The sequence below is a fragment of the Thermobia domestica genome, chromosome 12 (assembly GCF_964235325.1).
Source record: "Thermobia domestica chromosome 12, izTheDome1.hap1.1, whole genome shotgun sequence".
In the NCBI taxonomy this organism is placed as follows: domain Eukaryota; kingdom Metazoa; phylum Arthropoda; class Insecta; order Zygentoma; family Lepismatidae; genus Thermobia; species Thermobia domestica.
In genome coordinates, this window is record NC_137465.1 from 197,324,716 (window position 1) to 197,351,183 (window position 26,468).

At 33.6% G+C, this 26,468-nt stretch overlaps 1 protein-coding gene across 1 annotated transcript in view; it reads right to left on the minus strand.

The window, feature by feature from the left end:
- The window catches only part of LOC145666921 (sodium-coupled monocarboxylate transporter 1-like), a 108,536-nt gene that overhangs the window by 19,034 nt on the left and 63,034 nt on the right, over nucleotides 1-26,468 (minus strand). The window contains exons 2-6 of the mRNA XM_081734521.1: nucleotides 22,588-22,721; nucleotides 19,397-19,585; nucleotides 9,801-9,955; nucleotides 5,454-5,594; nucleotides 1,583-1,801 (exon numbers count right to left, since the gene is read on the minus strand). Coding sequence (XP_081590647.1) covers nucleotides 1,583-1,801; nucleotides 5,454-5,594; nucleotides 9,801-9,955; nucleotides 19,397-19,585; nucleotides 22,588-22,721 — 838 coding nt within the window. The remainder of the gene's footprint in view (nucleotides 1-1,582; nucleotides 1,802-5,453; nucleotides 5,595-9,800; nucleotides 9,956-19,396; nucleotides 19,586-22,587; nucleotides 22,722-26,468) is intronic.

Below are 26,468 nucleotides of genomic sequence, written 5' to 3' on the forward strand. Positions count from 1 at the left end.
ATGAAAATGAAAAATTCTATCTAAAGAAAATATTTATATGTCGGCTTTATTTGTATAAATATCCACGTTTATGTTCTACGTTATAGGAAATTAGAACTCAAAAGTATACAATAATAAACCTCCTACTAATAAAGAGAACACAATCACAGTGTTTCATCAAAATACACAAGGTTCTCATACAGATAAACAACTTCAATTAGTAGTACAATTAAATGATTCTTACAGAGATGTTGATATTACATGCATAACAGAACATTCGCATAGAGAAGATAAGATAGAGTGTATTCATTCCAAATTTTACTTTGCAGCACGATATTGTAGAACAAATCTCCCAATGAGTGAATGATATATTTTAGTTAAAAATGAAATGTAAGTAAAAAGTGTATTAAGTTGGACGAACTTCATAAAGAAAAAAGTTCAAATGTAATATAATAGACATAATTGGTCAAAAAATATTTATTGTTTGTGTATATAGGATGACAGATAGTAATGTTAAAACCTTTAATAAACATATAGATAAAATATTGGAGTATTTTCATGGTAAAAAATGCTTGCCGATTATTGTAGGTGATTTGAACGTAAATTTTTTAAGTGAGAAACTCTGTGATGGTTTTGAATTTTTACTTCAAACATGCAATTTAACTCTCACAATCAAATTACCAACAAGAATAACAAAAAGAAATCTGATAAATCCATTAAGCATAAATTATGAATTAGAAATTATATATACAGACTTTTCAGATCACCTGATTTGATTTGATTTTGAGTTTAGCGTCCCTTTCAGCAGCCAAGCTATATGAGACGTGGTGCAGCCAGTTTAACGTGGGATCCGAACCACATGAGCTCTCGCTGGGAATCGAACCCGGGTCCCCCATGCCAAAGGCATGTGCGCTAACCGCTTAGCCACGAGAGAGCTCTTTTTCAGATCATGAAGTACAAATAAAGGTCATGTGCTCCCTCATATGCTCCCTGATGACCCTTTTCAACTCTTTTCATCATATCAATGTGTCTCTTAGGCTCACAGATGGCCTGGCCTGTTCATCTCTACTTTTATATCCTGCGGTGCGTGTCGTATGTTTGGTTCACCTGTATATCTGTGGAGCAGTGTAATATCACTCATAAATTGGTATGTGCTTTTTTGTCTGTGCTTAGGAGAATTATCAGCTGAAGTTCCGACTTATCTTAAAGTATCACCTTGTATATACAAAGCAGTTTTAATTATTACATGGGTAAGGAGTTGGTCATGCACTATACGTTTGAGCGGCTCGGGAGAAAATAATGCTAAGCTCTACTTTCGATGAAATTGAGGTATTACGTGGAGTGGGTTGATATTGAACTGCAGAACAGTATGTAGGTAGTTTGATTTCGGAAATGTACCTGCAGCTTGCAGGAGAAGCTTGTTTGGTATGTCATTGCATTAAATTGTGTGGGAATGTTGAACCTTCTTTCCCAGTTTACTCGGAAGTTACAAAATGTGAGATACCATTATGTTTCTCCGACCACATATTTTAGCGTCATGTATTATACTATTATATCATACATGTATTACTATTAGATGCATGCATGTAACTATTATAATAACCTGAGTGCTCCGCTCAGAAGACTGGCAATGAAAAGACCCACCATTCCAGGCAGAAAGGAGAATTTCTGCAGAACAAAAAAAGGAACTATCTCATCTTTCTTCTGAATGCGCCCTGACGTCAGAGGGTCACAGTCTGCATAATTGGCAAACATTACTACTCCAGCAATCCATCCGAGGCATACAATAAAAGTTACTAGCGGAGTGTTCAATAGTAGTGACCTGGAAAAATAAGGATTTAAAAAAAAAAATTAGAAATATTATGTGGTAGTCATTTATATTAGTTTGAAAACATATTTTTATGACTTTCAAAATCAATGAATAGCGAAACTGAATCCAACGTATGTGGTATGGTAGCTGATTTTTTTTTTTTTAATAGAACAAAAATGTATATACAAAGTGTATGTCTTCTATCTACAGTATACAGACTGACTATAAAATTCGTGTTAAGTACCAAAACGAAAATATTGAGTGCACAACCCAGATGTTACTTCAGAACTGATGGAACATACAGGCACGCGGATTCTTATGGGGATTATTGGAACTACTTTCACAGTAAATACTAGGAAGCTAGTTTTACACTGAGCAGTGTTAGTCACATAGGCCACATTTTTACATTAAACCGAACTTTTCCATTTTTATCATTTAGCACGGATTTTAGTCTACATGTATATATATGTAGACTAAAATATATGTTTATATATATATAAAATAAAGTCGTCTTGTTTGCGACCATATCAAGAAAAACGGCTGATCCATTTGAAATAAATTTTGGAACATGGTTTTATTACCTGCCTCGATCTACATTTTTATATCACTTTGATTAAAAGGCGTGTCCTAAGGAAATAGAAGCTTAAAATTTATGCCAAAATAGAGGATCTTACGGGATTTTATAATTACACTTTTAATGAAATGCGTATTCCTACGAGCAGTGGCGTGTTTAGGGAGAACTATCGGGCTTAAGACCTCCCCCCCCCCCGAAATAAATTTGTTAGTTTTTTGCATTCCACGTACAACAATAATCCTTCTTATTGTTCCTAAGAATTTCATTGACTTTCCATTTTCTTATGCTCTTTGTTCAGAAATAATACTGTACTTGCGAAACTTCATTCCATGTAAGAATCGCGTTCTTTTTTTCCTTCCTTTCATCCTTCTGTTTCTTTTTCTTAGTTGTTACTTTCTTTCATTTCTCCTATCATACTTTCGACCGTTGTTAGTTGGCCGTCGTCAGTAACACCAAAACTAAGAGGAACTGATGAGCGAAACTGGTCTTCCACGCCAACTTGCATGGATATCAACATAACGGAACTTTAGTTATTATAGCAAAGGAATATTTACATCATTTAGTTATAAAGAAAACTAAATGTTTGAATTAAAGAAAATCAAGAGGAGGGAATAAGTAGCCCGGGAAATTAGGTAGGACAAGAGGATGCTTCCTTTTTCTTCTATGAATAGAATAAAAGGTTAGATTTACAGCTAAATTTTTGTGTGTATCATATCACATAAGATTCACCGGTCTGCAATCCTTGCCATTAAAACTGCAATCAGTATATTTCAGCTTCAATTTGTCACAATATTTTCTTTCAAGTAAAAACATACACAGATAAAACCGAATATTTCCATTTTTTTTTTTTTTCTAAAATGAAATCAGTTAACTTGAAATAAGATTACAAATATTCAACGTGTGTTTGCAGGAGTGTTATTTTAGATTTGCCTGGGAGGGGGGGGGGGGTAATATCCTCCACCGACATACGAGTTTCACGTTTTATTCCTAGTACATTAGTAAACAATCGGTTAAAATATATTTAATTCTCGAACTCAGGTGAGCAATTTCCCCCTCCTGCTTCCCCGTGTTGTTCATATTCCCCCCGAAACAAAATCCTAAATACACCACTGCCTAAGAAGGAAGAGGGTTCAAATAGTTTCCATAAATATATTTCAGCTAGTCTATATATAAACATCTTTAATACTTTGTTACTGAATATATTTTTCTATGATTCAAAATCTATTTAATTTGGTATTGTAAGGAGAAAAAGAAGGAGAGTGAGTGTAAAAATTTACATCTCAAGATCCCTCAAAGATACCAAAATTTTTTATACACAAAGTGTATAAAGAGAAGTGAAGTTTCACTAAAAGTGAATCTTCAACTGTAAAGAAATGGTTGATGAATACCTTTGTGAATCACAGCACTGAGGTTTAATGCTCGGATGGCATTTCGTATTGTAGATATGTACATATGTAGTTTTAGAAGTAAAGTTTAGAATCATAATATAATTTATTAACGACATAAATTTATGTATTCTGTTATTTTCTTTTAATTATTTGACGTAATTCTGCTGCACATATTTTATTTTCATGATAATGATATGTTTCCTTTGACAATTCTATGCATATAGAATGTATAATCATTCAAATGAAACAATAATGAATAAATCACATTTATATGCTCTGATTTCAAAGAATAGAAAATGCTTTACAAATTTAGAATATACAAATTACTAATGAAAAACTGATTTATTTATGATTGTGAGATTATCTATGAGTTTGAGTTTGTGAGTTTGAGAGAATTTATGTTTGTGTAAAATTGCTTGGTTTGAAGGGATTTCTTTAGCCTATAAATATAGCTTATACATAATCGTGATTTCCTCAAACAATTCAATATTGCTTCTTTAAATTTCTATCATCAACATAAACAGTAGACTCCCGTGTCCGGCCTAACGTGACGGAAAGGTAGGCCAGAAAAAAAAAAAAGCCGTCGGAGTTCTATAAACTCATTGAGCATACCCCAAAAACAATTTACGAATACAGTACGGTAAGTACTGTACAGTTATACTCAGGAACAGAGGCAAGCGTGCTGTATTGAGGCCCGTTACACACTGACGAAACAATGAACAAGGAGTAGAACGCTGCTCTTTTCCTGTCACAACTTGTATGTTACACACGACACGTAGGAGAATCGTAGCAGAAGACCGCTTTCAATGTCTTGGCAATGTTGCCAATGCAATGCCTTGCCTTCCTTATTTAAGGTTGGTGTAACTCTCAAAGTTTTGCCGATAGATCTCACTACAATCTTCGTATCTCTCTCATGTATTTTTTACCTTTCACAAAAATTCACGATTTCTGTTATAAATTTCAACCTACAGACTTCAAACTTTGAGAGAAGGAACTTCATAACCTATCGAAGGCAACAATCCGTGCCGATTTTTTATTTGTAATTTTCTTCGTTGTTGAAATAGCTTGATTGTTGAAGTGGATATCCTAACCTTTAACAATGGAACTGTTTCAACAATGAAGAAAATTATAAATAAAAAATCAGCACGGATTGTTGCCTTCGATTGGTTATGAAGTTTCTCCTCTAAAAATTTGAAGTCTCTAGACATTTGTAAGAGAAATTGTAAATTTTCGTGAAAGGTAAAAAATATACGAGAGAGATACGAAGACGGTAGTGACATCTATTGGCAAAACTTGTCCCTTTACACCAACCTTAATTACGATAAAAGAAAACTAGGCCGGATACTACGAAGACCGGATACTCGTGAGTCTACTAACTGAATAACTTCTTGTATTATTTGTTCAACATTTTGTGAACACGAAGTTCTGGCGGATGAATAAAACATTATTTAAAGCAATTCTAGACTATGCAGCGAGATATAAGTTAATATAATATATAATAAGAGAGCTCCGTGTTAGCATTTACATTACTGCCCTTCGTAAGGAACTCATGCTGCAGTACCACTAAACAGATGTTTGCTGACATCCGTATAAAGATAATGCTCTAAAAGCATTTCCAAAATCACAAGCGATGGTTGAGTGACGCACAAATGAACTAGGATTGAAGCTGAAATAAGAATTTTACATTTGTTTGAACACTTACATGACTGCTCTTCTCAAGGAACTCATGCTGCAGTACCGCTGAACAGATGTTTGCTGGCATCCATATAAAGCTAATGCTCTGAAAGCGTCTCCGAAGAAACAAGCGAAGGTTGAGTGACGAACAAATGGACTAGGATTGAAGCTGAAATAAGAATTTTAGATTTAAACACTGACTTTTCCTCACATCATTTTGAAAGCCAAAGTGTACTTATCCAACTCTTTTTGGTTTTGTGGGTTATTGAAATGCAACTAAGCATAAAATAAAAATGCAAGACACTTATTCAATATCTATGTGGCTCTTCAGAAATTTAAAATAATTGATTTCCCGCAAGAATCGTTTTTACACTAAATACCATTGAATTGATTAAGTAAAATAGGAGAAAACACAAAATGACTATCCTCAATTCAAACTTTTACCATTTCTTTGTAGGAGACATATTTGTCATGTTACAATAAATCAATTATAACAAACCTCTAAAGCAGTGTCCAAGATATTTTTTCTTTTAGTATTTGGGAAGTTCCTGAATCTTCCGAACACTATATTTGTTATCGATTTGAGCTAACAGTTATATTTTCTTAGAATGCAGATAGAGTTATTTACTTTGTTTTTATTTGTAAACGTTTTACTATTTAAGAAAAATAAAAAAAAAAATCGGGTAAACTTTCTAATTTGTTTTTACACTTACTGAGTAGCTAAAATTCTTCCATTGTAACTAAGGTTTAATATGGTTAAAGCCGTCGGCGTCTAGAGTTAGTAAGGAACAATGGTTAATTAAATTCTTTTTATGAAGTTGAAGTTTGAAAATACATATAGCTCTACAGCGATGACGTGATTGAAACGCTGAAATTACAGAAGATTACAGAAATAAACTAAGAAAACATTGTATTGACATCTACGTAACAATAGTTGATCGATGTTGATCGAGAATGAATTATTTCTAGCTATTAATTTCTGTATTTCACTATGTGACAGCTTGTTACGGAATATTTATCTATAATTAAGTCAGTGATTAAGTCACTCTTGTCGAGTCAGTGTCACACACTGGTATGAAAAGGGTATGGCTAAAATAAGTGATGAGAGACAATATAAAAGAAAACTGTCATATATATTAAGGTTCTTTATTCATTACGCCGAGTATTTGGCTCGTAGAATCAAATTAATTAGAATACTCAGACCTCAGAAAACGTCTAGGAATACCTGAAAATCTTAATCAGGTTGTGAAAACTAATGTGGACTTTAGGAATAGCATATTCAATTTTGTTCATGAAATTAGCAAAATTAACGCGTTCAGAGTATTTCTTATTAGACTGACTGTGTTATGTGTTATTAATATTGCTATTTTTGAGTTATTTTCTTCTTATATGTTTTGTATTCTGTCTATTATCTTCATGATCTCTGTTATAATTTTTATAGTTTTCTTCTGTTTTAATGTATCATATTTTAGCACTTTGATTTGAACTATACTTTTTTTTAAAGTTTAATTTTAAATTTTTCATGAGCAGCTTGTGTCGGCCATTGGCCTTATTCTGACGGGAACAAATATCATCGCTGTTAACGTCTCCATTAAACCATAATCATTCATTCGTTAATTATGCTTCCAATTACTTTTCAGAATTTTAATCAATAGCTCAAAGAAAGTGAGAAATATCGGACATTTGAGAAAAAAGTGTAGCCATCTAGTATCTGCAAAATACTATTAACAAAATTTTATTAACTGTTTTCATGTCTTTGTACCATAGTTTAAAAAAAATAATGAAAATTTTTTAACGGATTTAAATTTAAAATTAAGGCTACGAAAACTAATTGATTAAATTTAAAATTTAATACAAAAATGTATCGGTGAAAATTAAAATTACCTTCAAAATTAATTGATTAAAATTAACGTTGACAATTTTCACTACAATGTAATGAGAACTGTCTTGAGTTGGAAAATTCAACGTCATATTTAGTAGTGGGAGAGCTTTTATTATGAAAAGTTAATAAAAGCTGTTTATGCATATGTATAGTGTTAATATACTATATATGTATACTGTTTATGTATAGTATTAAAATGTATCGCATCATTGTCTCATCCTTGCAGAATATCCATTTCTCATTATTTCTCATCCATTTCTCATAAAGTGCCAATTAACTTTATTAGAACCATTAGGAACCATTAGAAATTTGTTAACGATTATCAATTAAAAATTAATCTTGATTAAATTAAAATTTTTTTAAAGAAATAACTGATTAATTTAATCGTAAGTTTTTGAGCAAACTAATTACAAATCTGCTTTAGACACACGATCTTACATAAAATCTGTGTGCTAAGTATATAACATATTAATGGTCAGGTACTCAAATTTCTGTTCAACATAAAATGTTGAAAGGAATTTTTAGTTCATTAAATAGTGTGTTTTAGCTATTATATTAAATGGCTTCCTTTTCAAATTGTTCATATCGTTTATTCCTTTAGAGTTACTTACAGAAACTGAATAAAATGGGAATAGTAAAGTGCCTTATAAAGGTAAAGTTACAAATACAAGTGCGTAACCATCTAAGTTAATGTCGAAGTAAAAATAGCTTTATAAGTAAATATCTATGCAATTTAGAGAGAACACATTTTCAAAACTGAAAATTAGAAAGACTGAACTCATGTAAGCACTTGAAAATAAATCTTATCCGTATACGTAATTTCTTCAAGGTTTCGCACTGAAGATGACAACAAGTAGTCGTTGAAACGTATATATATATATATATATATATATATATATATATATATATATATATATATATATATAATTGCTTAGGTACTGCAATATTTTTAATATTCAATACGTATCCTATCAGTTGATTCAATAACACTTTTCGTTAAATTACATCAAACTGTACTGAAATCATTTCACACATCCTGAAAATGTCGGGAAAAAACATTGCTAAGGTGAACACTCATTTTCGTGGACGACTGTGCATTATCTCACTTGGCACAAGCAGGAATCTTCTTAAATGTTATGAACATTCAAACCTCAGGGAGCGTTTAAGACTACATAAAGACCTTAGTCAGATTTTGGGGGATAATGCAGTCCTTACTGACTGTATAATCAACTTTGTTGATGCGATTGAATTGCTCTGAAGTATTTCCTTTTAAGATTTTTCGTGTTATGAGTTTCTGTAACTTGTTATTCTTTTACTTATTTTCTAGTTATATATTTTGTATTTTGTTCTTATTCTTTATCCTTATCGCGATCTCTGTTTTAATTTAATTTTATTTTTTATGTTTATTCTCTTAAGTTGTAGCTCTTACACTAGATCTACACTTTTCTTAGAACATTTATTGTGAATATTTTTTTAAAGTTTAACGTCCTGCGGTTATGCCCTTTAGAAGAAAGGAGACGGATGATTAATACAAGTGAATGATCTTGAAAGTAAATTTTTTGTGCTCCCCTATCAGAAATTGAACCCGAGACCTCGTGTGCCAGACCAACGCAGAAGGCTTGTGAAATTTTAATGTGCAGCTTGTGTCGGCTATTGAGCTTATCGTGACGGGGTCAAATAGTCTCCCTGCTGACGTCGTCATTAAACTTTAACCAATCAATCTTTAATGTCATCTTGAATTTGAGTTGGAAAATTTAAATGAAAATGGAATTATATGGAGTTTTAGTATATGTAACAAATTCATAACTGTTATTAGTTTCAAGATCTGTTTATGCATTTCAGAAATAACTTATATATAATCTGATTTAATAACAGCAAATTAAGACAAAACTATCCTTCATTAGGTAGATATTTACTTCAGAATTTTTATAAAATAATTGTTAAAAATTGTTTGGTATACAATTTTAATAATTTTCATATGTTTTATTCACAATTAGGCTACTTGTTAGTAAAAGATAATACATAATAACATTCCTAACACAAAATACTTCTGAAATTAATACATTATATTTCCGAGCACCAACCAAGTTTTACAATAGTAATTAATAACCAATTCTTCTGGTCATTCAAATATAATTATTTGAACTGATACTGTGAGTTTGTTTACTTAACTGTTTCCTAACTATGATTAAAACTTTTATCTTTGATTACTTCTAGTAGTTAGTTTGTTGTACAGGTTGAATTTCTCGAAACAACACTTGAAAAACATACCAAATTAACACTTTATATTAAACAGTCTTATTCTCAACAAAACGGTTACCGAACAAGTATAGATTTTTTTTCATATCGTTTCAGGTATAATTTTGTAAACATATTGTATATTTAGCTTTTTTCTTTTATTAACAAATATTGGAAATGACGGTTTGCATTAAAAATCTTCACTTACATATTGTCACTAATCGTAAATTTTGAGAATGTTTAGAACATACTTACTCTAAAAATTGAAGTCTGCCATGAGCATTGCTGATTCTGAATGTTTCAAAGAATCCTCCAACTTCTATACTTCCTTGAATTATTACTGCCAAAAGACCTCCAAACATCAAACAACCTTGAAGAACATCTGTCCAAACAACAGCTTTCAAACCACCCTGAAAAGGAATAGAGTTTAGTAGCTACTAGAAAAAGCAAGATTTTTGTATGTAAGGTTTGTTTTAATGTTACAAGGATTCTCTAAATAAAACGATCCGTTAAAGTTACTTGCCTCGAATATAAATATAAGTGATGGTTTTTGAGTTTATTGTCTTCTTCCAGCACCGTGGCTGTATAAGAAGCTAGTGGTTCAGATGATACTTTAGAGTAAGCAGTAGATCTTATTTCATTAAGCCTCTGTGTTGAAAAGGAACCAAAACACAATCAATCAAACTGCTGAATTGCAACATTCCTTAACATGATATGTTAAATTTCTACGGTTATATGTTAACGAAGGTTTAATATGAAATACTCATGTTTAATACATTAATACTAAACTGAGTTCACTGTGCTTTGCATTCCGTAGACCGCAAGGCAGTTTGTGCAGGGAAGCTGTCGTGTTCTTATACTATAGTAAAGTTCTTATACTATATTCAATAAAAAAACTACGGTGTTATATTTTGGGGGAATTCAAGAATAAGTGCTATACATTCCTAATACAGAAAAAAAAATATTAGAATAATATTTAATATGCCTAACCGATCCTCATGTAAAAATGTTTATAAAAATTATAAATTATTGACATTACCTAGATTATATATATATATATATATATCGCACAATTACGTATGTAATCGAACACATGGATCTATTAGTAAATACGATTCATTCATACAATACTAGACAGGATTGTAATATGTATATCATCTAGCAGAACTACGCAAATTTTAGTAAAACTGTCTGTATGAATTGTATAAAATTGTATAACAAATTACCGACAAAGTATAAGGACATTAACGAAAAGAGGGTATTCAGAAGTACTTTGTTACAATTATTGTTAGAAGAAAGTTATTACTCTGTTGAAAGTTATCTTTCTGATAACATATAGAGAATGTATCCATATATGACAACTGTAAAGCTTAATTGGGGAATATCCTCATATTGTAAACTATGAACAGGCAAATAAATATAAATATGAATATGCAAACTTCGAAAATATCTTTAATAGTAAACATTTTTTAAAGATCATCTTAAATTTTTATTAATATTATACAACAACAGTTGTATTCACTGTTAGGGAGACAAATATAAAATTCAAAGGAAGCTTTAAAAAGTACAGTTTTAGCTCGTGATGACGTCACATTGTGAAAGTGATAGTTGTATTATGTCATCTCTAGAGTGAATATATATGACATTTTAACTTGGTTAGATCCTTTTAGTACTAGTTTCGAGGCTACAATGTAATTCGACATTTGAACCCAAGAATATAAATTTCAAGAAAAACAATGTGACAAGATTAACAGCCACTGACCTTTTATATTCCCTAGGAATCTTAATCGAACGATTATTTTCCTGGTATGAATTCGGCAACCAATTCTCTTGCCAATCTCCATTTGAAAAAAAAGGACTAAGTTAGGTGAAAAGTTTTGTGAAGCCGAAGGTTTTTACTTAGTGTCTACCAGTCGAGGGCATCAGAATTGGTTGTCGAAATCATACCACGAAAAAAAATAATCTGATTAAGATTCAAACAGCTCATAAAATTGTTCATAGTAATTGATAATCCTAATCAGGGGTAAAAGTAGATCTGAAAAGGTAGGGGGAAATATGACGTCACGCCGCCCCCGTGCCTATCTTTGGCCACTGTAATTTTTTATAAAGTGGGGGGACGCCACAGATATTTTCGGGAAGTGAGAGGACAGCCTTCTCCCGCGTTCCCCCGCACTTTTAGCCCCTGATCCTAATAAAATGTGACAGATTGTATCTGTGTTATAGTGTATGTGATAAAGTTTAAATTAAATCAATTTTCTGGATACTCTATCAAAGTATCAAACCTGTAATGTGAAGAAATATGGTCTCAATTACAAAACAATCAAGGAATTGTTTGTTAAACTATAATCAAGGAAATAGAACCCAAATCCAAGGTTAAACTAGGTGTGAAAGCAAAAGAAATACAATATTACAGTAGAAGATTCTGTCATCCTGGTAGATTGCTTGATACAAATTCCCATACACTGTCTTTTGCTTACCTCTTTCGTCTTGGTATATGAATTAGAGCACTTGATAACAAACAGTATATCACTTACAGATTTTTTTCTTCACCATATTTTTCCTGTAGTATATGTTTTATCACGTCTCTCAAATATAATTACGATTTCCTTTTATAAAACATCCTAATCTATCGCCTTCGTGGCTATCTAGTTAGTGTACGCAACTTGGCACGGGAGTGCCGAGTTCGATTCTCGGTGGGAGCTCATCTTGCTCGGATTCCACGTTAAACTGTAAATCCGTGTATCACATAGCCTTCCTACTGAAAGGGACGCTAAATTATATTCCAATCACAACATCTTAATACATTTCTTTTCTTATTTTGAATTACTTTCAACATTGTTCTTCCGTTCTCTATTTCTCCTGCTTTTCTGTCATTTAGATAAGTGCTATTAGCTTGTATAAAAAACTATACACACATTTAAACAATAAACAACAATAATGCTTTAACTTTATGTCTGTTTAGGAGCCATTATACAAGATGAATTTAAACAATTTATAACTAATCTACAACAATATAAATCACATTTATAGTCGGTAGTAATACTGAAGTACAGGGTGTCCAATAAACAATGAAACCTGAAGTTTGGGATAGTAGAACTTTTGAACCTGAAGTGATACACAAATAATGGTTATACCAAAATGAAACCTTGTTCATGCATATATTTTTAAACTAGGAAGTAACGATTGAAGTACACTAGAAATCACACAGTGTAGCCAGATGTAACAGAAGGTGTTTTTTTTTTTTTTTTTTTTTTTTTTTTTTTTTTTTTTTTTGCAAAACATGTAAATTGACTCATAACTCATACGTATGGATGTTTCGTCGTTAATTTTCAGTTTGTTTAGTTGGAGTAGCTTGAAAACTATGGAGCAGAAGAAAGATTTTTTTCATTTTCAGCGATAACTAATCGGATGAGCGTAAGGAGGAACTAGGAAAATCGTAGTTTTCATAAATTAACGCTCTGAATTGGCATTGTCGATGTTTCAGTGCATCAAAAGGTGTGTTAAGGATCTGTCCACATTATGCAATTCCTGAAAACAATGAAAAACAAACTTTGAAATTATCATGATAAAATTTTTACTTACATGCACCCGGCAACACTGCTATTCATTTCTATGGGGCTATTTAAAGCAAGAGGTATACAAGAACAATTCTCGAACTATTCAAGACCTGGAAACGAACATTCGCAGTGCCATTGAGAACATTAACACTTTTAATCTTCGTAAAGTTACTGCCAACCTGGTGAAACGTGTGAACTAGTGTTTGAATCAAAACACGGGACACTCGCAGCATCCACTGTAGAGCTGGTAACTCATTTCTGATAGTAGCAATGTTGCCGGGTGGATTGTTTTCAGGAATTGCGTAATGTAGACAGATCCTTAACATACCTTTTGATGTGGGAGGCCTGGGTTCGATTCCCAGCGGGAGCTCATGTGGTTCGGATTCCACGTTAATAAGTAGGTCCACGTCTCATATAGCCTCGCTGCTGAACGGGACGTTAAACTCAACTCAACAACATCAACAACAACATACCTTTTGATGCACTGAAGCATCAGCAGGGTTGCCAATTCAAAGTGTTAATTTATGAAAACTACGATTTCCCTTGTTCCCCCTTACAGAGATCTCATCCGATTAGTTATCGGTGGAAATTAAAAAAATTCTTTTTTCTGCTCCATAGTTTCTAAGCCACTCCAACTAAAGAAACTGAAAATTAACGACAGAATATACATACGTTTGAGTTATGAGTCAATTTACATGTTTTGCAAAAAAAAAAAAAAAAAAAAAAAAAAAAGATTTACACCTTCCGTTACATCTGGCAACACTGTGTGGTTCCTAGTGTACTTCAATCGTTACTTCCTAATTTAAAAATATATCCATGAACAAGGTTTCATTTTGGTATAACCATTAATTGTGTATCACTTCAGGTTCAAAAGTTCTACTATCCCAAACTCCGGGTTGCATTGTATATTGGACACGCTGTATCAGAAGTGAACAAATGAAATTTCTGCCTGTCGGGAAAACCATTCTATCACTATCAGCCAAGTCTAAACAAAAATATCTAGCCAGGAATATTTGAAAAGATAACTTACGTTATGCCACGTTCATGGTGGTGTTTAATGTGTGTATAATTTAAAGGATAAACAGTGAGATCGAAAGTTGCAAGAGATGTAAAATAACCTGTGATCTCCAAGCTCAGTATTTATATTTAACAAAGCTAGGGACTTTCACTTTTTATTTCCATACGTCACCTGTTTTTTTTTTTTTTCAATATTTCTGTCTGTTTATATTTTTACATACTCAAGTTTTTAGCTATGAATTACCTTTTATAAAATTTTGATTTTTTTTAAATATTACAAATAATTGTTCCAAATTATACCATAGTTGTATTAAACATAACACTTCTATATATATAAAACCTGTCGCGTCTCGTCTGATGTAGGGAGAAAATAAACCTTTAGCTTGATGTTTACAGGACACTTTCTGTTGTAACACTAACGTACGGTACATCCTGAATGTACAGAAGATTGTCCACGATAAGAAAAAAAAGATCGACTTTGAACCAGTTATTGGCTAGTAAATACCCTTTCTTTACCACTGATTGTGTTCGTTATGACAGCTATGGACTCGAACGATCACCCGGCAGCATAATGTCAATTATATCAAATTCCTGCAGAGAAGAGAAGAAAAATATATCGTCACAGGCGCCTTAGTAACTTTCCGAAGACACTGCAAGGTACGGGGATGACATCGAGCAAATACTTGTTTGAGAAGTCCAACCCTAGAGTTCATTGGGGATGCATCCGGGAATTTCACAGTGAGACGAAAATGGGATCACTCGAATTCCCAGCTCGAATTCCTTGCGTAGAATGCCTGGGAGGATCGAGCGGTATAACTGGAAGTTTTGCTCATACATTTGCGGTCTCCGTTACCATACAAGTGAGGAATATTGCGTCATACAGAGGGTCCATGACATTCTCCTGGAAGCAAGATACGTTGGCTTTGGTGTTTGAAGATATCTCGATTATTGGCAGCGTTCACTGATTGCAGTGTCCTGCCAGCACCAGAAATCCTTTGGAAATCGTTTCCTTACACTGCATCACAAAGTCAGAACGGTTCTTATGTCTGTTTGACGGTAAAAAAAAAAAAAAAAAAAAAAAAAAGGTAGGCTCTCTTGGTCTCAATAAGGTAGAGCCACTCCTCATCCAGGGTATTTACCCATTTTACAACAAAATACTTTGGTTTGTGTAATATTTACCTGTACCTTGGGCAGAAAGTACTCATACATATGCACTATACTTAGTAGAATGTTCATTTCATATTAACAAAAGAAGAATGTTTTTAATATATGTAAGTGATTATTATGGGATAGTTGTTGCTATGGACATGTTTTATGGTTACCTAGTCAGTGAGTTTGTGTACTTAACAGTTTTAAGAAAAGGATATTATAAGTTATATCAAATAATAAACCAGTTTAACATCGTTTATAGACGTTGTCAGTTTTATTAAAAAGGTGAGATTAATGATATTTAAATATCGAAGCTAATATTTTTATGCCAAAGAATTACTACCACTTCGGATTTTTATCTCAGCAAACGAACCAGGTTTACGACTATCTTTTTGATAAGTCGTTGTAAAAATTTGGTTTACCTCACCCGGGACTTTGTAAATTCAATTCCCGAAGAAGAGTAAGGCTGAATTTACTTTCATATTACAGTTAATGAATACGAACTTAACTATATTGCGAAGTGGTAAAGTAATCATAAGAAAAATGGACAACGAAACAATGCAGCAGGAATCAAATACTAGTGACAGCGATGAGACTAGTGTAACACCAGGATTGGCATCGGAAGATATCTTGTTAGCTTTACAGCGACAAATAATGCAGATGTCTACCGAGATAAAGCAGACCATGGAACAGAAGTTCAACGAAGCTCACAAACAAAATGAAGAATTAAAGCAGACCATGGAACAGAAATTCAACGAATCTAACAAGACCATGGAACATAAGATAGAACTGAAGTTTGACGAAGCTAACAAGCAATATGAAGAATTAAGTAGACGGATAGAACAGAAATCAGATGAAACGAAACAGACAATTGTCCAGGTGGTGAATGACATTTCCTCACAGTTCGAGGAAAAGTTAAAAAGGATATCCGATGATTGTCAAGAAAAGCACAATCAACAAAACCAAGAAATTAGTGCTGTAAAAAAAGATTTAGAAGTAATAGAATCTTCCATTAAACAGCAAAAGATCCAGGTTAGCAACAACTCTAATAGCATACGTGTAAATACACAGTTGTTAGCTACTATTCAGGAAGAGATTAGAACGTTACAGGCTAAAGACAACATTTACCGTAATAACTTGGGTAGTGATCGCTTTGAGTTGCCCCACTCACCAGAGATGAACTCGCCTTCGCCCGGATCTGATGAGGATATTATACTAGAAGAAAGTTGTCCGAAGAGCACTGATGAGCGAAACATAGATGGTGTCATGACACAGCACGTCACGGATAGGAACTATCACTCAACAAGAACAAGGAATGAGAAAAAGAAGGTAAAATTAAGTGTTAAAATGAGTGAAATTAGAGCTATGAGCAAATTCAGTGGTAAGTGTAATGAGAATGCTACTTCTTTCTTAGAGAAATTCCAAGACGAATGCAATATAATGTCTATCGATCGATCACAATATATGAAATTAATACCCCATGTATTACTCCCACCTTGTTCCTTATGGTTTAAAGCATTACGTGATCACATTAGTACCTATGAGGAATTCAAAGCGGCATTGATCGCAAATTATGAAAATGACTTTTTGCTGGCAAATAGAGATGCCACCCTTAGAAATCAACACTTCAATCCTCGATTGCACAAATCTCTTGTAGAGTTTGTTGTAAATGTCTACAACGAATTAAAGGTCGTTAATCCTTTGCAATCGGAATCGAGAATAATAGCATCGATTCGAAATTTGCTTCCATTTAAACTGCAACAGATCTTATTTTCCACACAGTGTATGAGTTTCAGCCATTTATTGATGCTTGTCCAATGCTACGAAACTCAATACCATGCCATGAACCCACAATCAGGAATGGGTAAAAATAAGAATAATTCAGATTATTTGGTGCCTGTTCGGAATTTAAATATACGAAGTATGAATAATACAGAACCTAACCTAAGCCGAGTATACTCTAGCAATCCAAATGAGCAAAATAGACAAGGTTATGTAGGGAATCCGCTTAACCTAACTAATCATGGTAATTATGATGTCAGATCACTCAACAGCAGTAGATATAAAAATAATCGAAGTACTGAGCGAAATTCCAGAAATGCAGCGAACTACGTGGATAGACGTAATTGGAGATCAAGAGATGGGACTTCATACCAAAGTCAGAATCACGATGAAAGACATGTACAACACAATGTAGAACCTAATCATGATAGCGCAGTACAGTGTACTTTATTAGAACCGTATGCAAGTTCGAATGTAACCTGATTACCGTTACTGAAATTAGGTTAAATTCATGTTAGTTGTAGATTCTTGTAAATTTTCATTTTAAGTTTATGTGTTAATATCAATAATGAAAACGATTCTTAAAAATACTTGAAATGCTTAAATAGAGTTTTAGGTAGACTGGAAAATTAATTTTCAAATGATTTTTATTCTTCTTGTTAATATGAGGAATTATAATTCGATTTATAATCAATTAAAAGCAAAGATTATTTATATTAGATTGATTTGTGTTGAAAACTTAATTGTCAAAGATTATGTTAAAAAGAAGCTCTATTCTATAAAATCAATTATCCAACGACTACCTTGAAAGAAATTCTTCTTTATTATAACATCTTAGTGCTACTATGTATACCTTTAAATGCAACATCCGACTTATTTGTTATTTAATGCGCCCGTAAAGATGAATATTATTTGTAACCCACGTTTGTCCTTTACATTTTTCGAAATCGCACCCGTCGACGATTAATTAAATAAGCGACGATATTTTAATAAGGAAATATGTTAATAATATAGTGGATAATAATAAAATAAATATAATTGATGTAATTAAAGATAAATATTGATGAAATGAAAGAATTGTTACGAATGTATTTATATATATATGTATATGTGAAATATAATGAATAGATATACAAGGTGCGATCAAAATATGATGGACATATATAATATAAGAACACTAATGTAAACGGACCAGTGGTTCTTGAAGATAAAAGCCAAGCCTACTCATGACTTTTATATTCAGTCCCTTTGTCGAGCGACATTTTTATACAACAAAATACTTTGGTTTGTGTAATATTTACCTGTACCTTGGGCAGAAAGTACTCATACATATGCACTATACTTAGTAGAATGTTCATTTCATATTAACAAAAGAAGAATGTTTTTAATATATGTAAGAGATTATTATGGGATAGTTGATGATATGGACATGTTTTATGGTTACCTAGTCAGTGAGTTTGTGTACTTAACAGTTTTAAGAAAAGGATATTATAAGTTATATCAAATAATAAACCAGTTTAACATCGTTTATAGACGTTGTCAGTTTTATTAAAAAGGTGAGATTAATGATATTTAAATATCGAAGCTAATATTTTTATGCCAAAGAATTACTACCACTTCGGATTTTTATCTCAGCAAACGAACCAGGTTTACGACTATCTTTTTGATAAGTCGTTGTAATTTCCACTTGTTCCTTGTGAAGTATGTTTCATACAATTTTCGGACATTTGTGAACCTCATCTGGATGGAGCGATCTGTTACTGCTGTTCGTGTGCTTTGTGATGCGCTTCTATCGCGAAGTTCTTCCAGATATTAGAAGCTATGCTTTTGAGATAACGTGTCCTATGGTCAAATTTCTCTGCGTTTGGGGATTGTTCTATATTACTGTTTTCCTAATGGCGTGCACTGTATTGGAAGTTCGAGCCAACTACGCTTGTGTTACCTTCACTATTTCCGGCTAACCACGCACGACAGGGAACTATTAGCTACGATGTCGGATGGTGAGACCCACGCCAACTTTGTTGATGATTAAACCTTCTTTGCATCGTTTTGCTATTACTGCGTGGCTATAACGGGCGGCGGGAAATCCTCAAATGAATCCCTCCCAGAAAGCTGTCTCTTTAACTTTCATCATTCCACAGATCGTGCTCAACTAATATTTGTTATCGAGTATTCCCACCAGTGTCATCCAGTAATATATCGTGATACAATTACGGTTAAATCCGTTGTCCGGGAGGGCCAGTGAAAGACGAGTATTCTTATCGTGGACAACCTTTTTTCTGTATTTGCTAATGCAAATAACGCAATATTTTTTTTATTAATTTATTAATTATGAAGTATACTTACGAGAGCAGTGTACAAAGTACCAATGCCACCAATACTCAGAATAGAGGCCCAGTATGGAAATCCAGCCACTGTATATAAAGCTATTGATGGTGCATAAACAACTACACCCAGGTACAAAAGAGATTGGATGATGCAGGTAATTGAAGCCAGCCATCGAACTAGTTTAGATTTGAATCGAAGCTCCAAATACTATAAAATAAAAAATAATAAATATTAATTTTATTTAAACTTTTACAGTTTTAGAACATTACACATATAGGGTACAATTAGCAACACCGTCTCCTTTAGCCTAACCGGCATAACCGTGGGACGTAAAACTCAAAGATTTCATTTAATTTTTCCACTGAGCTATGAACAGGTTTATACATAATGTTCCTAAAGTCTTTCCCTGACTTTAATTGGCTACTTACACTTTAACTGTTTTACTTCACCTAAATAATAATAATAATAATAATAATAATCTTTCTAATGTGACTTTGATTGATATGTTTTTAAAATTGCTTATGAGTAATAGTTTTGCTTAACCAAAAACAAGTACATATACATTCTGTCAAGAAAGTACCGAGAATTGTACATTTACAAATCCCAATGAAAGAGAGCGTCGAAACTCTTCTTGTCGTTACGTTTTCATAACTGTCCTCTTTGCTCATGCGGAGTTTGAGCGGCATTTGTCAGGTAGTTTGTTTACAGTGTCCCACTTATCAGTTCATCGCAAGTGTGTGTGGGCGATGGATAAAACTATCGAACAAAGAATCTGTCTGAAATTTTGCATTGCAAATGGAATTACACTTACCGAAGCGCTGAAAATGTGACACAAGGTTTACAGTGAAACGACTTTATCAAAACCAAGGGCGAATGAATGGTACAGTGCATTTAAAAGTGGTAGAGAGGTGGTGGAAGATTTACCTCGCTCTGGTCGACCATCAACGTCTTCAACTGAACTTAACTGAACTAAAGTAAACGAAATAGTGACTGAAAATCGTTTAAGTCTGAGATAGCCGCTGAAATTTGTGTGTCTCACGAATCAATTCGTATCAATTTAAACGATTGTTTGGGTATGAAACGTGTTGGCACTCGAGTAGTGCCGACGCACCACCTCACAAGGCTATCACTGTGAACGAATGTCTGGTCAAAAACTCAACAAATCTTCTTAAAAAAAAAAAAAAAAAAACACCGTATTCCCCTGATCTGACTCCGGCCGACTTTTTTATTTTTCCAAAACTTAAATGACCACTTCAAGGCATCTGTTTTCAGTCGATAGAAGACATCAAAGAGAATTCGCGGCGAGTAGTGAAGTCGATTCCGGAAAATACGTTTCAAAAATGTTTTGATAATTGGATGATTCGTTTGCATACGTGTATTATTTCGGAAGGGGCCTACTTTGAAGGTGATACAATAAATTTAGATGAATAATGCGAATTTTGTGTTTTATTGAGCAATTCCCAGTACTTTCTTAACAGAATGTATTTTGTCGTCAGAAATGCCATGTGGATCAATAATTATCCGTAGCCTGTCAATATTTCCTTACGCCTTCATCCCATCTCACCCGTTTCTCTCCGTCCCTCTTCCCGTTTCTTTATCGCTACTCCGAGCGTAAGGCATATGCCTACTCACCAACTAGAAATAATTGTTTCTCATAATACACGGTTAAGAATCAATTTGGCAGTGCACTTACGTTCATTTTGTTTAGATATACAGTATACGTTTTCTCAAGTGTAATTAGCCTATATATATATGTAGGATAAGTCAAAAGTTCAAGGACATAACTCGTTTTCCGAAACAAAGGTGCTGACGTCCATTTTGAGTTCCCCATTATAACCGAGATAGAAACTCCATGTTTGAGGATACTTCTGGTGCATAGCCGGAATATTAAAATCCAATATATTGGATCGAAGTAATTCTTTTAAAAAAATGAGTGTCATATTCAGTATCACCCTTAGTAATGTTTTACTAAATCAATTTATGTAATCAGATTTTACATATCTCTTGCCATTTGAGACTTATGAGCACTAACATTTAATAGAACTTGAACTTTTGTCTTCTAAAAGTCATTTTACACAAACATTTATAGGATAAAAATTGAGGCATACACGTGCATAATTACAGAATATCTACAATGTGTTGTCTGTTACTGTTATGTGTAACACATAGTATATAGCTGCAATTAAATTGCATGACTCGAGAGTTTCAGGCCTGCAAAATTGACTGAACATGGTGTTTGTCCTGGATCTCGACACTGTACGCTATTGCTCTAAAGTGTCCCAAAGATAAAAGTAAGGTGAGCTAGGAAGACATTCAGTGACCTTAGAATTGCATATTGAGCCATTCACTTGCCTCCAGTTCACATTGCGGCGGTGACTCATCATGTCGAAAGGAGTACTTTCAGTTTCATAAGATTTGCCTATTAAAGATACAACCGTGCTACGCATGAGCGCCCGAAGAAAATTTTCTAGGGGGGGGAGCGTCTTCTTGGTTGCTATATTAGTCTGGTATTTCTGGTATTTAATATACGTGGTTTGCTATATTACTTACACATTTTCCTGAGCCACGGGCCCCGGGCACCACCCTGCTCCCCCCTTCAGGCTCCTATGATGCTACGTGAACACGGCAGCCTACCTGGATACTGGTTATTTAAGTCAGAAGCTATGGCACGGCCGCTCCATTCTTCATACGTAGGGTTACATCTATAATTCAGTGTTATTTTTATCTATCTCTAATGAGCTAAGTTCTGTTGAACTATGTCTGTCCATGCTCATAATCCTCCAACAACAACCAATCAGCAGCATTACTTCAGGTTTTACCGGGGGAGGAAGATTGTCCACGGACATTAGAATTTTATATTTTTATTAATATATTAGTATATAATTTATTAAATACATATTTCCCAAACTTAAGAGGGGGAATTGCCCCTTGAACAAATATGGAAAATCTGGATACATAAATGGGTTCAAGGGAACTTCCAAGTGTTATCTGATACTTCCTTCTGTTTTCAAAACATTCATATCGATCCAACATGGCGGATTTTAAATTGGCATCTATTAACCAGAAGTACCTAAAAAATTGGATCTCTATCTTAATGTACGCTGGTCAACTCGACTCGAACACCTACGTTTCGGAGAAACAAGCCTATTCTTGCACTTTTGACTCTGTTGGATTCATTTTTCAATGTATTCTATATGTTGTTAACTTACTTCATAGACAGATGTCAGCTGCAGTCGGTAAAACGTTGGAATAAATATGTAAGCAGCCAAAGGATAGATCAGGAAATTGTTGTAGAGAGTCTCCCAAAGTAAAGAGCCATGGTAGAATAATTCCGATGGAACTCCTGTCAGAGGAAACAAATATAAAAATAAATTTTCTTATTAATTCTCGCTCATATGAATTAGCGAATTTATTATTACAGAATATTTAGGATAATAAATTCTTGTGTCCAAATATCATGCATAATGAATCGGATTAAGAACCTCAGAGACTCTAAGCACTTAAAAAAGATATTGGTATATATAAAATTCAAAATATAAATACTAATAATAATAAATTATAAAATAAAAATTTATTTTTTGAAATTAAACAAAACTGACAGTAACATGTTTATTTTTTCCTCTCCTATTTTTTTTTAAAAATTACAAAGTATTTTATCAGTTCCTCAATTATTACCTACCGTTACTACCTATTTTTTCTCCGTTAAGGATATCATGCTTTTGACGAAGCGTATGTGTGTGTTTAGCATTGAAGAAATTTGTGCTGTCTATGGGCAAGATACGTTATGAAAATCAACAAGCTAAAAGGCGGTTCAGTCGCTCTCGTAACAAAAGAAACACTGATCAAAGCTTGAACACACACTGTATTTTGAACTATAATATGTTACAGTTTCAGATATCCAACATATCCTTCTTCAGACACTATATAGATACTATAGAACATGAATGAAGATACATACATACATACATACATACATACATACATACATACACACACACACACACACACACACACACACACATATATATATATATATATATATATATATATATATATATATTATATATATAGATAGATAGATATAGATATATATATAGCCATATGAAAAAAAATAAATTCTCTTGGCTGAAGCCTTCAGCCAATCCCGTAGGTCCCCGTTTCCATTTTCCAACCAATCATGTGCCGCCATTTTTGGTCCTTATAAGGACATTTTTCAATTTCATCTTGTCTACGCTACCCAAAATTCTCTTCCATAACTCATCAATAGGTAAGCCTCCTGTCCAGTTCATCGGCTTATCTCTTCCTACCTTCTTTATTCAATCTGCCTCTTTCCACTTCCTTATTATCATTCTCTTCTCTATCTCCAATACTTCCGTCTTATCCCCGTTAATTTCGTGATTAGTCTCCTTAACATGTTTGTATATCACATTGGTATCTTTCTTCCTTTTCACATCATCTTTATGTTATGTTATTTTATGATGTGTTAAATCCAATATCCAATCCAAAGCCATGAATAGTGTTGTTATCAGTCGCTTTCGTTCTGAAGATTTCGATGTTCTAAATGCTCTTTGTAGTGGGCCATCAATCACAGCATAAATGGAGGACGTTCGGGCAAAAGTAGAGCAAGATTAGGATGTGCAGAGATGACATCGCCAAGGATCTAAATATCCATTTTCAATCAGTGTTCGATCATTTAGAGAATGATGGCTTCAATAATAATAATAATAATAATAATAATAATAATAATAATAATAATAATAATAATAATAATAATAATAATAATAATTATTATTATTATTATTATTATTATTATTATTATTATTATTATTATTATTATTATTATTATTTATTTATTTATTTATTTATTTATTTATTTATTTATTTATTTATTATGAATGATAAAGTCCACAGCCAAAGCCATAATGGTCATATATACAATCATGCACAATAAAATGTTACAAGAAAAATACAAGCAAAACAAAGAGAAATTAAAATACATGAAATCATCAGGTCCGTTAACTTGGAGTTCGTCAGAAACCGATTCAAACAAAACTTATACCAAAATTTTGTGCACATTTTGTGCAGTTTTGTGCACCACATCTCGAGTTTTGTGCACTTTAAGAAACCTAAAATTTTTCATATTTAAATTTTTCAACGGTATGCCAGGCCTGAGTTCGCCCAACCGGAAAATCAGAAAAACATATATAAATTAATAGACCGAGTTTTGTGCAGTTTTGTGCACCACTTCCCGAGTTTTGTGCACCTCAAATAACAAAGATATAGCCCCTTGAAAATATCGAGTATGCCAGGAACTGGAGTTCGCCTAACACCGATTTCGGCAAAAGTTACATCAATCGTTGGCATTTATTTTGTGCAATTTTGTGCACCACTTAACGAGTTTTGTGCACCTCACATAACCGAGATATAGCTCCTTAAAAATAGTGCGTACGCCAGCTGTGATGTTCCAATAACACCGATTCCGGCAAAAGTTACATCAATTATAAGCATTTATTTTGTGTAATTTTATGCACCACTTCCCGAGTTTTGTGCCCCTCACGTAACAGAGATATAGCTCCTTAAAATAGTGCGTATGCCAGGCCTGGAGTTCGCCTAACACCGATTCCGGCAAAATTAACATCAATCGATAGCATTTATTTTGTGCAATTTTGTGCACCACTTCCCGAGTTTTGTGCACCTCAAATACCATAGATATAGCTCCTTAAAAATAGTGCGTATGCCAGGCCTGGAGTTCACCTAACAGCGATTCCGGCAAAAGTAACATCAATTGTTAGCATTTATTTTGTGTAATTTTGTGCACCACTTCCCGAGTTTTGTGCCCCTCACATAACAGAGATATAGCTCCTTAAAAATAGTGCGTATGCCAGGCCTGGAGTTCGTCTAACACCGAATTCGGCAAAAGTTACATCAATCGTTAGCATTTATTTTGTGCAATTTTGTGCACCACTTCCCGAGTTTTGTGCCCCTCACATTACAGAGATATAGCTCCTTAAAAATAGTGCGTATGCCAGGCCTGGATTTCGTTAACACCGAATTCGGCAAAAGTTACATCAATCGTTAGCATTTATTTTGTGCAATTTTGTGCACCACTTCCCGAGTTTTGTGCACCTCACATAACCGAGATATAGCTCCTTAAAAATAGTGCGTATACCAGATGTGGAGTTCGGATAACACTGAGTCCGGCAAAAGTTACATCAATCGTTAGCATTTATTTTGTGCAATTTTGTGCACCACCTTCCGAGTTTTGTGCACCAGAAACAACAGAGATATAGGTCCTTAAAAATATTGCGTATGTCAAGTGTGGAGTACGGATAACACCGATTCCGGCAAAAGTTACAACAATCGTTAGCATTTATCTTGTGCAATTTTATGCACCACTTATCGAGTTTTGTGCACTTCAAATAACAGGTATATACCCACTTGAAAATAGTGCGTATGCCAGGCACTGGAATTTGCATACCACCGACACCAGTTAAAGTCATATCATTCGTTAGCATGCAGTACGTAAAATTTCCTGATCGATTAACCAAAATTAATACACATTAGGTAACTGGGATATAACCACTTGAAAATAGTGCGTATACCAATATCCCAAGCGCATAAAGCGCCAACAAAATCTCTTACTATGTCATATTTTAGTACTCCTTCTGTAGAGTTTTGTGCATCATGTCCCGAGTTTTATGCAGCTCAGATACCCGAAATATAACCACTTGAAAATAGTGCGTATACCAATATCGCAAGTGCGCATAACGCCGATCAAATCTTTTACTATGTCATATTTTAGTACTCCTTCTGTAGAGTTTTGTGCAGCATGTACCGAGTTTTGTGCACCTCAGACACCCGAAAAATAACCGCTTGAAAATAGTGCGTATGCCAACATCTCAAGTGCGTATAACGCCGACCAAACCTCTTACTATGTCATATTTTAGTACTCCTTCTGTAGAGCTTTGTGCACCATGTCCCGAGTTTTGTGCAACTCAGATACCCGAAATACAACCACTTCAAAATAGTGCGTATACCAATATCTCAAGTGCGCATAATGCCGACTAAATCTCTTACTATGTCCTATTTT